Below are 16,430 nucleotides of genomic sequence, written 5' to 3'. Positions count from 1 at the left end.
AGCTGGTCAGCCGGCCCGCAACCCGGCCGCCTTTCCCCGGGACCGCAGGATGGACCTGCGCCCCCCAGGTGAGCCAGCGCCCCTCCTCGCAGCCTCCGCAGGACTGGGGGCGTGGAGGCCGCCTCCCCGGGCCTTGGGGGGGGCACAGGCCTGGGAGTGCCTGTAGCCTCCAGCCAGGCCACCCCGGCTCCACGGCCCGGAGAGGGCCCGAGGGGACAGGGCTGGAGCAGAAACCTAAAGCAGTGTGGGAAGAAGGTTCCAGGCCGAAGGGGCAGCCAGGGTCTGGGAACGTCATTGGTGAGGACGGAACTTGACATGTCTGGGTGATGCAAAGGCCCTGTGGCCTCTTTTGAGCCTCAGGCACAGGACTGGCCTTTGGGGAGTTGGGGACCTTGCCTGGAGCTGGGGAAGGGCCAGTGCTGGCCAGGGCAGCGGGGGGGGGGGGAAGGAAGCTTGGCAGGGCCCCTCCAGGTCATCAGGGCCCCAAGTGTGTGGGGACAGAGGAGACTGGGGACAGGCCAGGGTGGCTCGTGTTCCGGGGCCAGGCCTGGCGCTTCATCCCAGACTGCTCCCCTGGGGAGAGACCCCAAGGCTGCAGGAGCCGCCAGGCCCCGCCCATGACTTCAACCTGGGCCCCTGGGCAGCTCTTCCCAGGGAGGGAAACGGAGGCCCGGGCCCCAGGGCGGGGAGGCCGGAGGAGGCCGCGCAGGGCAGGTCACGCAGGGCACCCGCGGTCACCGGGGGTCAGAGGAGGAAACCAGGCCCAGAAGAGAAGCCCAGAGAGGAGGGGGCCAGCCCGGCCTGCTGGGGGGGGGCAGGGGTTTTAGGCTGGGGGGACATCCCCGATGGGGACCCCTTGACCAGTCCATCCTGTGAGCTCTCCTGCGCAGTGCTTGCTCAAGTGGACAGATGGACGGATGGACAGGTGGTCAGCAGACAGGCCTGGGCCTGTGTCCCCTGAGCTGTAATGTGGGGTGCGTGGAATGCCCCAGACGGACGAGGAGGCTGGGGGAGGGAGTCTTTCCAGGCCGGGGTGGTCAGGGAGGACTTCCTGGAGGAAGAGGAGGCGGGAGGTGGTGCTGAGCACAGGTCCTGGCCTGCGCGGGCACCGCGTCCTCCAGCTGGCCTGAGCCAGGGGCCCGGGGCTGGAGGGGACCTGGCCTCAGCCAGGGGGTTCAGCAGCGCAGCACCGGCCCACCGGGGCGTGGAGCCGGCCTCTTCCTGCTGTGGCCTCTGTTCCCCACCTGTCACAGGCTCTCCCAGGCTGCCTGCCGGGCCGGGCCGGGCAGCAGGTCAGGCCGCCCCAGGGCTGAGCGGGCCAGGGTGAGGAAGCCACGGCGGTGCCCTGCAGGCCACAGGCTGACCCCTCCCCCACTGACCCCCCTTCCTGGGCCCAGGCGCCCCCTCCCCCGGGGGAGGGGAAGTGAGGCCAGCTGTCCTGGAGGCAGAGCTGTGAGCACCAAAAATACACTGGAAAGGAGAAGTGGGGGTCAGCGGGCAGGGCCGGGCAGGGGCACGGAGTGGGCCCGACCGGCCGAGGCCCCGGGCTGGGGAGCGGGAGGGGCTCGGAGGAGGACGAAGCAGCTGGGCTGCGGTAGCGGTGGTTAGAACCGTGTGATGTTTGTGGTGTGTGCGTATATACATGTGTGTGTGTGTCTGTGTCTGTGTATCTGTGTGTGTGTGTGTCTGTCTGTGTGTGTGTCTGTGTGTCTGTGTGTGTGTCTGTGTATCTATGTGTGTGTGTGTCTGTGTCTGTGTATCTGTGTGTGTGTGTCTGTGTGTCTGTGTGTCTGTGTCTGTGTGTGTGTCTGTGTGTCTGTGTCTGTGTGTGTGTCTATGTATCTGTGTGTGTGTGTGTGTGTGTGTGTGTCTGTGTGTGTGCCGGTCCTGGGGCTTGAACTCGACGCCTGGGCACTGTCCCACTCTACCACTAGAACCACAGCGCCACTCCTGGCTTTTTTTCTTTGTGGTTTATTGGAGATAAGACTTTGACAGACTTTCCTGCCCGGGCTGGCTTTGAACCGCGATCCCACCAGCACCTGGTTGATTTTTGTGTTATTACCATTTTTTAAAAAAATGCATCTCCCATTCAGGCATGGTGACACAGCTACTCGGGAGACTGAGCATGGTTTGAAGCCAGGGCAGGAAAGTCCATGAGACTCTTATCTCTAAATAATCATCCAAAGAGCAAGAGTGGAGTGGTGGCTCACATGGTAGAGCGCCAGCCTTGAGTAAAAAAGCTAAGGGACAGCAACCAGGTCCTGAGTTCAAGACCTAGTGCACGCGCATGCACGCATGCATACACACACAGAGACAGACAGAAAAATTCATCTCCTAGGAGAGTGTTGAGTTCAAAGTCAGCCTGAGCAGAATGTGCAAGACCTTACTCAAAAACAGAAAGGGGCTGGGAATGTGGCTTGGTGGCAGAGTGCTTGCCTAGCATGCATGAAGCCCTGGGTTCCATTCCTCAGTACCACACACACACAGAAAAGGCCAGAAGTAGTGCTGTGGCTCAAGTGACAGAGTGCTAGCCTTGAGCAAAAGAAGCTCAGGGACAGTGCCCAGGAGTTCAAGTCCCAGGCCTAGCAAAAAAAAAAGGAAATAGGAAAACCATGTGGCGGCTCAGAGAGGGCACCTCCCACACAGCAACCAGAGGGGAGAGTCCTGGGCCCAGGAGAAGAGGGAGGAGCCAGAGCTCCTACCTAGAACTTACCGGTAATTGGGTGTGGTGATGCATGCTTGTAATCCCAGCTAGGCAAGAGATGGAGCTCCAAGGGGACTGAAATCCAAGACCAAACCAAGTAAAAAAGTTAGTGAGACCCCATCTCAATCCGTAAGCCAGGTGTGGTGGTTCACGCCTGTCATCCCAGCTAACAGGACAGGTTGTAGATAGGAGGATTGCAGCCCAGCCCAGCCCAGGCAGAAACCTAAGGCCTTATTCAAGTCCTAAGGAAAGAAGAGCCGTGGGTGTGGCTCACGTGGTAGGGTAGCTCACGTCACAGAGGTAAGGACACCCTGCTAGGGACATTCAGGGTCAGGCATAAAATCTCCTGTCCACCCTGGCCTGGGGACCCAGGCTCTGTGGCCTGGTCACAGAACCCATGTGAGTGACACCGACAGAGCCGGAATGACCCGCAGCAGGCAGGAAGGCCGCACCTCTCAGTCCTCACTTATTCCAACCCCCAGAGAAGACAGCTCCAAGGGCCCAGCCCAGCTCAGTGGCCAGGCCCCGGGTCATCTCTTGCCCCACCATTTGGGGACAGGGGATTGTCAAGTGTTCCCGCCCCCCTCCCAATCCAGTCTCACCTTTGCAAAATAATAACATGGCGACCATACCACTACAGACTCACTTCCCAGACTCCCTTGCAGCTACGCGTGGTCATGTGACTGCCCTCTGGCCAATCAGGGGCCCCGAGTGTTCAGGGAGGCCTCCCAGGGGAGGTGGCCTAAGTGCAAGCAAGCTGGCAGGCATGGATTGGACCCCGGAGGGAAGAGGCCTGTGGGACACAGGTCAGCCCAGCATCTCTTCCCCCCCAGAGCCCGGGGAGCTGAGCAGCGGGGAGGCCGAGGAGCTGCAGCAGATCCAACAGCACCGGAAGCAGCTGCTGGAGGACATCCAGGTGTGCACGGCCACGCTCGCACACGCAGACCTGGCCCCAGCCTGGTCTCACAGCCCCGCCGGCCCGGGGCCTGGGGCACCAGGGGAGTGGCACGGAGCTAGGAGCCAGAGAGGGAGCAGATGCTGCGTGCTGAGCGCACCCCAAACCACTCTGCCCACTTCCCTCCACCAGGCCTGGCCTCTCCCCACAGGCAGGCCCTTGGGTCAAGATAACACCTTTACATGCCCGGCTGGCAGCTGACCAGTCTCTGAACTACTCAGCAGCCCTGAGACCAAAGGGCTGCAATCCTTGGGCATGCCGGCCCCCGGGCCTTGGCACATGCCCTTCCTCTGCCTGCCGCTCCTCCAGCTCTCCTCATGGCCTCTCCTTCTCGCTACTTCATCCTCTAACCACACAGACCATCCCCTTAGCTAAGCTAGTGTAGGTCCTGCTCTTTCTGTACTGTCCATCCGATAAAGACCCCAAGGCTGTGAGTCCAGCGGTCCTCGGTAAACCCCCATTTTGTCCAGAGGGAGTCATGCAGCCAGGCTCTCACCGATGGGAGCTACCTGGGGTCTGAGCTGGCCTCCCAGTCCAGTGTTGGCCTGTGTGCTAGGACAAAGCTGGGGAGCCCTCTGCAGAGAGCGGGGGGGTGGGGGGCTGGGGGGCTCCCGGGTGCTGCTGCCCTGTGGTGCGGGGAGGGGAGCTGGACACGCTGCTCTGGCTCCGTCAGCTCCCGGGGAGGAGGGGGTGCGGCAGGTGGGGCAGGTGTGGGGGGGGAGTGGGGGTGGTCTGGACCCCTCCTGCCCTGCCTGGTCCTGACCCGCCGGGCCCGCCCCATCTCCTCGTCCCCGCAGAAGCTGAAGGAGGAGATCGCAGATGTGTTCGCCCAGATCGACTGCTTCGAGAGCACTCAGGAGAGGTGAGGCCGCCCAGAGGGGCCCGGCACGGGGACCAGCTCCTGGGCCCGGTTGGGCTGGACGGCCCTCCTTACCCCCCCTCCCGACCCTCCTCCTCCATGCAGTCCCCCCCACTGCCCTCTCCAGGAGTGGCTAACATGGCGAGGGGGGGAGGGGGAGGAGCGCCAGGCCTAGGACAAGGGGGAGGACCAGGCGGCCGCGCAGCCCGCACCCACCCCTGCCTCCGTGGCCTGGGGCAGCCCTTCCACTCCTTGGGCCTCAGTGTCCCCACGGCTGGCCCCCAGTGCAAGGCTCCAGGACTCAGTGCCCCCCCCGCCTGGACCTGCTGCCCACTGCTCCCCCGACCCAGAGCACTGTCCGGCCCTCCAGCCGCGCCCCCCCAGGGCATGTCCACTCCCTAGGAGGGTGCTGGGGGCCAGGGCCGGGGGCCGGGGGCTGGGGTCTGGGGACCAGGGGCCAGGGCCAGGGGCCAGGGGCTGGGGGCTGGGGACTGGGGGCCAGAGGGCCAGGAGCTGGGGGCTGGAGGCCGGGGGGCTGGAGGCTGGGGCCGGGGGTGGAGGCCCGGAGCTGGGGCCCCGGGGGCCAGGGACCCAAGCAGCCCAGGCAGGCGCGTGTCTGCCCACAGTCGGACGGCCCAGAAGGAAAAGGAGCTGTGCGTCGGGCGCAAGAAGTTCAACATGGACCCCACAAAGGTGAGGGGTGCGGGTTTGCACGGGGCCCCCTCCACTGGCACGAGGGGTGGGGCTGGGCTGGAGCCTGGGGGAGGGTAAGCCAGCCGGGAGCGCCCCCGCCCGCCCCTCTGTTAGATCTGGGGCTTGGTCCCCAGAAATGTCCAGTGCTGGGCACGGACTCCCCCCAGGCTCTTGGGGGGACATTGCTGGCCCCAGGGCTGCACCCCAGAGCCCCTTCCTGCAGGGACAGGGCCTAGAGGAAGCCAGGCCAAGGTGTGAGCACGTGTGTAACGCAGATGTGAGCTGAATGGGAGGCACTGTGTGCATGGAATATGCACATGTGTGAGTGTGAGCTTCGTGTATGTGCACATGTGCACTGTGTGCGAGTTCCATGTGGGAGAGCACAGGGTGCCTGTGTGTGCACGTGAGCTGTGTGCAAACACACGTGTGCGGATACACTTGCACACGTGCATGCAAGGACACAGTGCACTCACGTGTGCACACGCCCAGGCTCTGAGTGTGCACAGCCGGGTGTGGGCACGGCACTGCCGATCCCTTTAGACATGGCGATCACGGGCCTGACGTCCCCCAAAGCAAGTGTGATTTTAAACACCAGGAGCTTCAGGGCTCAGCACTGCACTTAGAATCATGCGTGTTTGCTGGTGGCCAGACTCAGAGCAGGACCGGCTGCTGGGGAGCTGGGAGCACCTGGCCAAACCTGGCTCGTTGCCAGCGCGCTGGTGCTTTGCTCTCCTCCAGCCACAGGCAGCTGCTCCTCCGGCCGGCTGTGCCAGGGCCTGTGCCGAGGCCCCGCCCCTCCCGCCCGGCCCCAGCTGTGCAGGGACAGCTCACCCCCCACCCGCACCCCCAGCTCACCCCCCCACCCCGTGTCTCCAGGGCATCCAGTATCTCATCGAGCACCAGCTGCTGACTCCCGACGCCCAGGACATTGCCCAGTTCCTGTACAAGGGTGAAGGCCTCAACAAGACCGCCATTGGCACCTACCTGGGGGAGAGGTGAGGGGCGCCGGGCCTGGGGGGGAGGTGAGGCGGGCCGGGCCTGGGGGGGCTCTGTGCAGGTGCACATGTACAGTGGGGGGGGCCAGCACATCCAGACCTGGGAGCTAGCATTCACTGGTTCAGCAGCAAGGCGGTGAGGCCCGCTGCGCGGGGCCACTGCTCCGGCAGAGCCAATGCACATCAAACCTGCCTGACAACAGCAGGGCCCCAAGGAGCGGAGGAGCAGGGCCCGGCTGAGGACTCTGGGCTGGCGGCTGTGGCTCTAGCTAGTGTGGACAGGAAATGGGGAGGGAGGAAGCCCTCAGAAAGAGCAAGTGATAAGACTGAGGAGCAGAGGGGGAGGAAGGGCGAGGGAGGGGGAGGGGGGAGGGCCAGAGAACATGGGGGTGCGGGTAGAGCTGGGCCAGGGAGCCCCAGCCCTTCTCCTCCAAGGCCAAGTGCCCCTGGACAAGTGAGTGTGCTTGGATGGGGGAGGGGCCTGCAGCGCCCCCCTCCCCTCCCACCCCAGCGCCCCCCGCCCCTCCGCAGGGACCCTGTGAACCTGCAGGTGCTGCAGGCCTTCGTGGACCACCATGAGTTCGCCAACCTCAACCTGGTCCAGGCCCTCAGGTGAGCAGACAAGTCGGGGGAGGGGGGGAGGGGGGGCCGGAGGAGGGGAGGGGGAAGGGAGGGGAGGGGGCGCTGGCTTTAGTTCCATTTTCCTGTCTGACCTGGGCACTTGGATTGAGAGTGTGTGATAAAGAGCACAAACTGAAGCCACCTTGCCCAGTTCTAATACCAGCTCTGCCGCTCTCTCCCTCTGTGACCCAAGCCCACACAACAAGCCTCTCTGTGCCCCCCATCCCTCACCTGTGAAATGGGAGTAGGGTGTTCCTGTGGCACGGCCCACAGTGAGCCTGCTGCTGTGGGCCAGCTCCAAACTGCACTGCGGCCTAGCAAGTCTTGCTGCTACTGCCAAGCCCTAGAAAATCAGCCCCCGAGAAGGGGCATTTGATCTAGGCTTTGAAGGGTGAAAAGGAGTTTGCAAGGCAGAGAAGAAAGAGCCCACCCCAATCTGGGCATGAGAACTTCTCTCAAACGCCCATGCTCTTTAAAGGAGCTTAGATGCAGATGCCGTGGCTCACGCCTGGAATCCTAGCTCCTCAGGTGGCTGAGATCTGAGGATCAAGGTTCAAATCCAGCATGTTTCAGCCCAGGTAGAAAAGTCCTTGAGATGCTTACCTCTAATTATCCACCAAAAAGCTTTAAGTGGGGCTGTGGCTCAAGTGGTAGAGTGTCAGCCTTGAGCGAAAAAGCTAACCAAGAGCTCAAGGCCCTGAGTTCAGGCCTTTGGACAGGGGCCAAAAATGAAAGAGAGAAGAAAGAGAGAAAGAAAGAGAGACGGAAAGGCAAGGAAGGAAGGAAGGAAGGAAGGAAGGGAGGGAGGGAGGGAGGAAGGAAGGAAGTTAGGAAGGTCCCTGAGACTCTGTGTCCCAGGGGCAGGGCTGGGGGGGGGGAGTGGCTCGTGTTTTCCCCTGACAGGGAAGCGGGGAGCAGCGGTCAGGTCTCACTGAGCCCCCCTCTGCCCCCCAGGCAGTTCCTGTGGAGCTTCCGGCTGCCGGGAGAGGCCCAGAAGATCGACCGCATGATGGAGGCCTTCGCAGCTCGCTACTGCCTGTGCAACCCGGGCGTCTTCCGGTCCACAGGTGAGGAAGGGGCTGGGACGAGGTTCTGGGACCCCTGCCAATGCCCAGCACAGATCTGCCCCAAGGCACCCCGGCCACCCGGCCTTGGAAGACGAGGCCCTTCCCAACCCTCACAGAGCGCCAGCTACTGCCTCACCTGTGCCTGTGGCGCCTGCGCAGAGCTGCCGTGGTCATGGGCCTGGGGACACAGCAGGGATGGCGGGGCGAGGGTTAAGGCGGCAGCAGCTATGTCTGGGTGCGAGGAGAGGGCCGGCCATACGTGCAGGATGGCAAGGTCTGAATGGGACTTTGAAGGATGAGTAGGAGTTCTCCAGAGGTTATGAGGAAAGGGGGGGCGTTGGGTCAGGAATTTGCTTAAACAAGGGGCAGCCTGGGCAGGGAGTAGGGGGCAGAGGGCAGAGAAGATCAACAAGGCTCAATAATCCCCACCGCCCCCAGCGCCCAAGTGGGCACCCCCAGGGTACCTGCCGCAGCCAGCCTCACGCATCTGTAAAACGGGTGTGTGGCAGCGCGGGGCACCGAGAGGTCAGGCTGGGGTGACCCCCGCGTGGGGCTCCAGGGTGGGAGAACAGGAGGGAGGGGGCGGGGAGGGGGCGGGGCCCGGGCAGCCGGTGACGCACCCCCCCACCCCCGCAGACACCTGCTACGTGCTGAGCTTCTCGGTTATCATGCTCAACACCAGCCTGCACAACCCCAACGTCCGGGACAGGCCGCCCTTCGAGCGCTTCGTGTCCATGAATCGCGGCATCAACGAGGGCAGCGACCTGCCCGAGGAGCAGCTGCGGGTGGGTGAGAGGGCGGGGCCGCCCAGGGCGAGGGGCGGGGCCACCAGGGGAGGGGCGGGGCCGCCTGGGGGAGGGGTGTGGCCACACAGCATGAGAGGGCGTGGCCATCCAGGTCCAGGGGAGGGGCCGCCCAGGGTGGGAGGGGTGTGGCCACACAGTGTGATGGGGCGGGACCATCCAGGTCCAGGGGAGGGGCCGCCCAGGAGGGGTGTGGCCACTCTGTGAGAGGGTGTGGCCACATGGGGGCGTGGCCACATGGGGAGATGGGCGTGGCCTCCCAGGGTGGGCAGAGCCTGGCCACCCAGTGTGGCTGATTCCCAACTCCTGTCACCCAAAAATTCCTGGCTCAATTTCCCTTCAGAAAGTTGGCTTCGGGCTTGGCTGGATCCAGGTGTTCAGTGACACCAGCACCCCATCTCTTAGCAGCCCTCTTTCCTACATGTCAGCCTTCCTCTTAGGCAGGCCCAGGCCGTCTCCCGATGCAAAGCTAGGTTTAAACAGAGGAAGAACAAGAGCAGGGCAGAGGGTTCAGAGTCCAGCAGTCTAGGCATTGGGGCGGGGGGGACGCCTGGTCCCCAGGAGATAGTGTGTGGGCATCACAGGTCACCGGCCTCTTCTGGGGGTGGGGGGCAGATGGGGGTTCCGTCCTGCCAGGCTCTGCTGCACAGTTTTGATCCTTTTGGCATCCAGATGCCGTCACTCAGTCCGGTCCTTCCTTGAACCCAAGGGGATTAAGGGACAGACAAGCAGGCAGGCAGGCAGACAGACGGACAGACAGGCAGACAGGCAGGCAGGCAGGCAGACAGACAGACAGACAGGCAGACAGGCAGGCAGGCAGGCAGACAGACACAGACAGACAGACAGACAGACAGACAGACTGACTCAGAAAAGGCAGGTGTAACCTGGCTGCAGGGGCGTCGAGCTTTTCTCCTGCCTTGGTGGGGCTGGCGCAGACTCTGAGACGCCATGGCAGGGCGCTGTGTCTACGCGCATGCCCCGTGCGCCGTGCGCCGGTGCCGCCGGGTGCTTAGAGGCGCAGGAAGCGTGGGCGGCTGAGGCCTGAGCTGTCTTCTGCGTGGGAGCCGAGCGCACAGGCTGATGGGTGACCACAGAAGCTTCTGGGTCTCCAGTGGCTTCTGTGCAGGCCAAGGCCCCATCCACACCCACGCCGCCTCCTTGGGCCCCCCGATGACTTGGCCCTGCTGATTGCTCTTCCTGGGCTCTTTTTTTCCACCGTCCAGGCCACCTGGGAATTCCCAGGGTGAGGGTTGGGGGAGGGGTGGGATGGGGGTGGGGACTCCCCGAGAAGCACCCAGCTCCCACTCTTCTTCTCCAGCATAGGGACAGGGAGCCTGAAGTGGGGGCCCTGGGGGCTCTCAGACAGAGAGGACCACCAGCAGCCCGCAAGCCTTGCTTCTCAAACTGGGAGAACTCAACAAAAATGGGGAAATCACCTGGTTAAAAAATCTCCAGAAAAAACACTGGGTGCCAATGGCTCACGCCTATAATCCTAGCTACTCAAGAGGCTGAGATCTGAGGATCCTGGTTCAAAACCAGCCTGGGAAGGAAAGTCCATGAGACTTTTATCTCCAATGAGCCACAAACACACGCACACGCACACACACACACTCGGAAGTGGAACTGTGGCTCAAGTGGTAGAACGCTCGCCTTAAGCACAAAAGCTCAGGGCAGCGCCCAGGCCTCAGTACTGGCCCAAGAAAGAAAATTCAGAAAACCCCAGCAACACCAGTCAGCCAAAAAGAAATGTCTTAAGTGCCTTCCGTGTCCTGTCTGGCGCTCATGAGCAGGGCAGCGGGAGGAGAGGCACTGCCTGCAGGCTGCAGGGCGCCAGCACCTCTGCCTCACCCCAGCGGCGCCCAGGACCATGAGACCCTCAGGCCCTACGGGCTTCTCCCTTGCGTCTTCAGCCTCTTGCGTGTGCACGCACTCACAGGCAGCTCGGGAGAGCCAATTCCCACCACCTCTGCCCTGTGCTACACAGGGAGGGCAGGACTGGGGGTGTGGATGAGCCCAGGCCAGGGGGGCACGGGCTCTGACACATCTGAGGGGACCAGGGAACATTTTACCAAGAAAGACCAGAGACGGGGACAGGCAAACAGGAGAGGTGAGCTTGTGGGAAGATGACCTCCTGAGGCCAGCAAGGCTGGAGACCCAGGCCCAGCCAGGCCCTTCCCTTCTGTCCCCAGAACCTCTTCGACAGCATCAAGAGAGAGCCCTTCTCCATCCCTGAGGACGACGGGAGCGACCTCACCCACACCTTCTTCAACCCTGACCGCGAGGGCTGGCTGCTTAAGCTGGGTAAGGGGCTGACGCGGATGTGGATGGTCTTGTGCACACACATACACCCCACAGGCACAGGAATGTGGCCTCGAGCGTTGAGACGTTATGGCTTCCAGCACAGAAGCCAGCCTGTCCCATCCTCCCACCCATCCATCCTCCATCTTCTTATTCTCCACCCACCCATCCATCCATCTTTCATCCACCCATTCATCCATCCACCCATCTATCCATCCACTAACCATCCATCCACCCACCCATCCATCTTTCATCTACCCATCCGTCCACCCACCCATCTATTCTCCATCCACTAACCATCCACCCACCTCCTCCATGCTCTCATACATCCATCCATCCACTCATCCATCCTTCATCCTCTCATGCATATACCCACCCACCCATCCATCCTCCATCCACTAACCATCCATCCACCCATCCATCCTCCATCCACCCACTCTTTCATCTCCTCAGCTATCTACCCATCTACTTGTCCATTCACCCATCCATCCATCCATCTCAAACCCGCTGCTTATGGGGGAGATGCTCTAGCCTTTATGAGCTTCAGTTTCCTCCTGTGGGAAGGGAGGTTACCAACGGTGCCCTCCTCATCAGCGGCTATGGTGATGAATACGGAAACATGTTTTAAGCCTCTAGAAGCAGTTATGGCAAATCAAAGCTGCAAAGCTTTCCACAACGCTGGGCAGGGAGCAGGCGAAGGACAGAGCCAGGGTAGCAGAGCCAGGAAGAGCAGGGAATGGTGGGTACTCTGCCCAAGACCGGATCATCAGGAGGCTGAATGTGGGTCACATAGCTCAGTTCAGGGCCCACTGAGTTTGGGGACATAGATGTGGGTAGCAAGGGGTTAAAGCTGTGAGGGGTCCAGGAGAATCCCATGGGGGCCGCTGGACCAGGAGGCTGACCAGCTGTGCTGCTGGCCTCTTGCAGGAGGCCGAGTGAAGACGTGGAAACGACGCTGGTTCATTCTGACTGACAACTGCCTCTACTACTTCGAGTTCACCACAGTGAGCAGAGTTCCGGTCGCCCTGCCAGCCCCCCGCCAGCCCCGCCCCCGCCCCGCCAGCCCCGCCCCCACCCTGCCAGCCCCGCCCCCATCCCACCTGCCACGCCCCCACCCCGCCAACCCCGCCCACCTCCCCTGAGGCAGTCCCAGACACAGGGCCAGTCCTCCATACCCACTTCACAGAGGGGGGAAACCGAGGCACCAGGAGGCAGAGAGGCTGGGACCCAGCCTCAGCTCTGCCCCCGCTCAACCGCTCTGGCTGGCAGAGGTGTCCCTCGGTCTGGGGTGTGGCGGAGCCCCGGGCTCAGCCTCCAGCTTCCGCTCGGTGACTCAGAGCTCCCTTCCTGTCCCCGCAGGACAAGGAGCCGCGGGGCATCATCCCACTGGAGAACCTCTCTGTGCAGAAAGTGGAGGACCCCAAGAAGCCAGTGCGTGGGGGCGGGGCCACCGGAGGGAGGGGGCAGGCCGAGGGGAGACACCCGCTGCATGCCCCCCCACAGGTGAAATGTCACCCCAAAGGGCATATAGCCCAGTTGCCTCTGCTGTTTTCTGCGCCTCAGTTTCCCCCTGTGTCAGGTGGGGGAGCTGGGTCCACACAAGGGCAGTGTCCCCTCCCTCAGGCGGCAGCACAGGAATCAGGACTGGTGGGGAGGGGGCACCCTGTGGGGGGTCACCAGCGGCATGTGGGGGTGCTGCTCCCCGACCTCTGACCCCCCCGGGGAAGTGGGTGCAGCCTGTGGCCCTTCCCGCAGTTCTGCCTGGAGCTCTACAACCCTGGCTGCCGCGGCCAGAAAATCAAGGCCTGTAAGACGGACGGGGACGGCAAGGTGGTGGAGGGCAAGCACCAGTCCTACCGCATCTCCGCCTCCAGCGCCCTCGAGCGGGATCAGTGGATCGAGGCCATTCGGTAAGGGCGGTGGGCCGGGGCACCTTCCAGATGCTTCTTTGAGGTCTCCTCTGGGGCCCCCTGCTGCATACCAGTCCCTCCTGTGCACTCCTGGGGGACACTTCCTGTGAGCCTGGCCTCGAGCCAGGCCTGGGGACATGGAAGATGCCCTTGGAAGGCCCGTGGAGGCCGGGCAGGAGATGAGGCTGCAGAGGATGGCCAGGCCGCGATGGCCACAGTGGGCAGCTTTGGGAGAACCGGGAGTCACAGAGTGACAGATGTGGGGGTGCCCTGCGTGGGTCAGTGCTGAAGCACCAGGGTGGGCGGTGGGGGGGGGAGATGGGCATTGTTCCTACATGTCACTGACTCAAGAGGAAGGGAGAGGTGGGGACTGGGCACCTGTGTGGGGGGGGGAGGGAGGTCAAACACACTCTGGGCCTGGCTCAGAGTTCAAGTGGGAAATGCAGATGAGGAGGGGCCTGGTGACCAGAGGACTGAGGGCCCGCTGCCCGGGCTATGCTCTGGCAAGGTGCAGGCTCTTCCCTGCCCCCTTCGCCCACAAGCTCCAGCCTAGTTCTCATCAGAGGGGGAGACAGGCCCAGAGAGGGCCAGGCCTCGCCTGGGAACACACAGCACAGGGGCGAGCAGAGCTTGCTCAGGGAGCCCATCACCTGGCTCCACCCCAAGCACCCACTGGGAGCTCACAAGGGGCTCAGAGACCTTGAGGTGCAGAATTCCCAAGCCTGGGTCCCCGCGCTCTCCAATTCAGGCCATGAATACAGAACAGGATGAGACTGAGGTAGTACTCCCCCCCCATCTCAGGCCCTTCCCCTCCCCGGCCCCCCCGGGGTGGCCGAGCAGCCATGAACGCTGTCTCCTGCCTCCCCCAGCGCCAGCATCACCCGCGTCCCCTTCTACCACCTGCTCTCTGCCCGCAAGAAGAAGATCGCCAGCCAGCAGTGACTTCCCTGGACCACCCTGAGCCCCGGGGCGCGGGCCCGCGGGACCGGAAGCTCCCGGAGCCCCTCCTCCTCTCCCCCTGCACTGTCCCCTGGCCACAGACCCGGAAGCGGAGCGGACTCTGGGGGAGGTAGAGTCCAGGAGGAAGGACAGGAGCCGGGGGAGCTCTGGGCACGCACCTGTGGCTGCCAGCAGGAGTCAGAGAGGCCCTGGGCCTGGGCCAGGGTGGTGGTGAGCCAGGGGGCCCCGGAGGCCCTCCTCACCCCAACTTCCCAGGGCAGGAAGGCCGAGGGGTTGCCGGGGCTCCACCCACCTCTGGCCTGGCGCCTCCTGCTGCCCCGATGTCTGTGCCAGCCCCCCATCTTCTCAGCTAGGCTGCGCCCTGGACAGTACTCACTTAGCTGGGACCGACAGGCCCGTCCTGACCTGCTGTGGGCCCGCCGCGCCCCGTCCCTGCCGACCGCAGCGTTTGGGTGGGAAGCGCCTCGGCCCCACCAGCCCTGCGGCCCTGCTTCCAGCCCACTGAGCGGCCCTGGAGTCCGCTGGCTTGGGGCGGGTGGGGGGGGGCTTACGGGCCGTGACAGCCACGCCACAGGCAGGAAGCCAAATAAGAGAGCTTTGCAGCTGTGGTCACCAGGAGGGCTGCCTGGAGGCAGCGGCCAAAGCCAGCCAGTGGCACAGGGCTCGTACCCTGTGGGGTCTCTCCCATGGCCCTTCTGCTAGATCGCCACTCATGGTGGGGAGAGGCACCCCCCTGTCACGGAGGGCTGGGTTAGGTGACCTTCCTGCAGGAAGTTACTGTGCCAGACACCAGCAGAACCAGACAGAGCCCCAGTCTCCTTGGGGCTCACAGTCTAGTGCTCCTGAGTGGCAGGACTCTAAGCTGCTTCCTTACAGCGTCTCGGGCACCAAGGCCACCCCTACACCTCCCTCACCCAGCCCTGGCCTGGGATCACACCCCTGGGCCCCTCCTGGAAGGCCTTGAGGGCTGGGTTCAAGGTCACGGATCACTCTTCTTTACCCAAAGTGTGCTCGGCCATGAGAATCTGCTATGAGCCAGCCTCCCGCATGGAGCCGGCCAGGCAGAGATGCCCAGGAGTCAAGTCTAGAGGGAGAGCGGGTGTGAACAGCCAGTCCTGGCCCAGGTGGGGGGGGAGGGGAAGGGGGTAATAGAGGGCTGGGCTAGACAGACAGGCAATCCGGGGAGGCCTCTTGGAGGAGGAGGCTGCCTGAGGGGGGGGAGGGGGAGAGGGGGGTTGGGGAGGAGCTGGGGGGGAACATGCACCTGTCACACAATGCATACCTCGCGTCAGCCTCCCTCCGGTCCGTCTGTGAGCTGCGAGCAGATGCGTGTGCTGCTCAGTGCTGGGCACTCGGCATGTGCACGGCAACTGCTAGTTTGAAGTCAACTGGTAAAGGGCCAGGGCCTTTTAATCCGGCTGAGAGAACATCCCAGGGCCTGCTAGGGAGCAGGGAGCAGACAGAGTGGCCGCTGGCCATCTGATCCATGGGCCCAGACACTAGGACCCCCCCCCCCCCCCCCCCGCCCCACCCCCCCCCAGCCACCTCGGCCGCCTTCCCACCATCCTGCACTCCTTGCTCTGGGCAGCAGGGGGCGCCAAGCATGCATGGTTGAAAACTTGTAAGGCTGCAGGCAGAAAGGGACCGAGGCTCTGTCCAGCTTAGAGCCTCAGCCTGGGCCTCCTGTCAGCCTCCAGAGGCCTCAACAGAGGCCCTGGGGCTCCACCTGAGCCCAGTCCCTGCCTGGCCTGGAGCTGGGTGCTGCTCCCCAGCATCCCTACAGCTCCACATGTGGTTCCCCGCCCCGGGCTGGACCTCGACTTCCATGACAGAACCCTCCTTGGGGACTTCCATGTGTCCACTCCCCAAGGAGGGAGTGGTCTGGGGCAGGGACGCCACTCCCTGTGAGAGGCCTGCGTTCAGGCCTAACTATCGGTGTCTTAAGCAAGTTTTCCAAGGTTTCCGTCTGTAAATAGGAATAATTAAATATATGCAAAATATTTGGGACCGTGTTGGGCTTCTAATGGGGTCGCCGAGGCCACCAGCACCACTACCACCACCACCACCACCACCACCATCACCATCATCATCATCATCATCATCATCATCATCATCGTGCCAGAGCAGACTGTGGAAACATTCTGGCAGCCAGCCAAAGCCCAAGGGAGCTGCTGGAGCTGGGGGGCGTAGGGGGAGAAAGATGCATGGGGAGTTGGAGGGGGGATGGGGAGGGAGGAGAAATCTGGGGGGGCTTCTTGGAAGAGGTGCCGTGGAAGACTAGCCATGTACAGGCCTGAGTTGCCCACAGGGCCAGGAGGAGACAGGATAGGGCGGTAGGAAATGTCTGGGCCCCCCAGTAAGTTCTGAGTTGAGGGAGACTAGGTCTGGAGGCACCAAGCTGCACTGTCACCCGACAGTTGCTAAGCCCAGCTGTAATGGCTCCAGGAAGCAGGTTCTGCATGGAGGCTAGCCTGGCAGGGGGAGGGGGGGGAGGATCCACTGGCCTGCATGTCCTGAGGGTGTGGGGGAAGGTGGACCAAGCCAAGACCTGGGGGCCTCTCCATA

The 16,430-nt window shown here is 63.1% G+C and overlaps 1 protein-coding gene across 1 annotated transcript in view; it reads left to right on the top strand.

The window, feature by feature from the left end:
* Positions 1–14,394, top strand: part of Cyth4 (cytohesin 4) — a 20,350-nt gene extending 5,956 nt beyond the window's left edge. The window contains exons 2-14 of the mRNA XM_013024945.1: positions 3–68; positions 3,538–3,620; positions 4,457–4,521; positions 5,145–5,211; positions 6,088–6,206; positions 6,738–6,818; positions 7,782–7,894; positions 8,531–8,679; positions 10,887–10,998; positions 11,923–11,999; positions 12,355–12,426; positions 12,751–12,905; positions 13,775–14,394. Of these exons, the coding sequence (XP_012880399.1) occupies positions 50–68; positions 3,538–3,620; positions 4,457–4,521; positions 5,145–5,211; positions 6,088–6,206; positions 6,738–6,818; positions 7,782–7,894; positions 8,531–8,679; positions 10,887–10,998; positions 11,923–11,999; positions 12,355–12,426; positions 12,751–12,905; positions 13,775–13,847 (1,185 nt within the window). The 5' untranslated portion in view covers positions 3–49 and the 3' untranslated portion in view covers positions 13,848–14,394. The remainder of the gene's footprint in view (positions 1–2; positions 69–3,537; positions 3,621–4,456; positions 4,522–5,144; positions 5,212–6,087; positions 6,207–6,737; positions 6,819–7,781; positions 7,895–8,530; positions 8,680–10,886; positions 10,999–11,922; positions 12,000–12,354; positions 12,427–12,750; positions 12,906–13,774) is intronic.
* Positions 14,395–16,430: the final 2,036 nt, after the last annotated feature.

The sequence above is a fragment of the Dipodomys ordii genome, unplaced genomic scaffold (assembly GCF_000151885.1).
Source record: "Dipodomys ordii isolate 6190 unplaced genomic scaffold, Dord_2.0 Scaffold79, whole genome shotgun sequence".
Classification (NCBI taxonomy): Eukaryota; Metazoa; Chordata; class Mammalia; order Rodentia; family Heteromyidae; genus Dipodomys; species Dipodomys ordii.
This window is presented reverse-complemented; position numbering and strand designations above follow the sequence as displayed.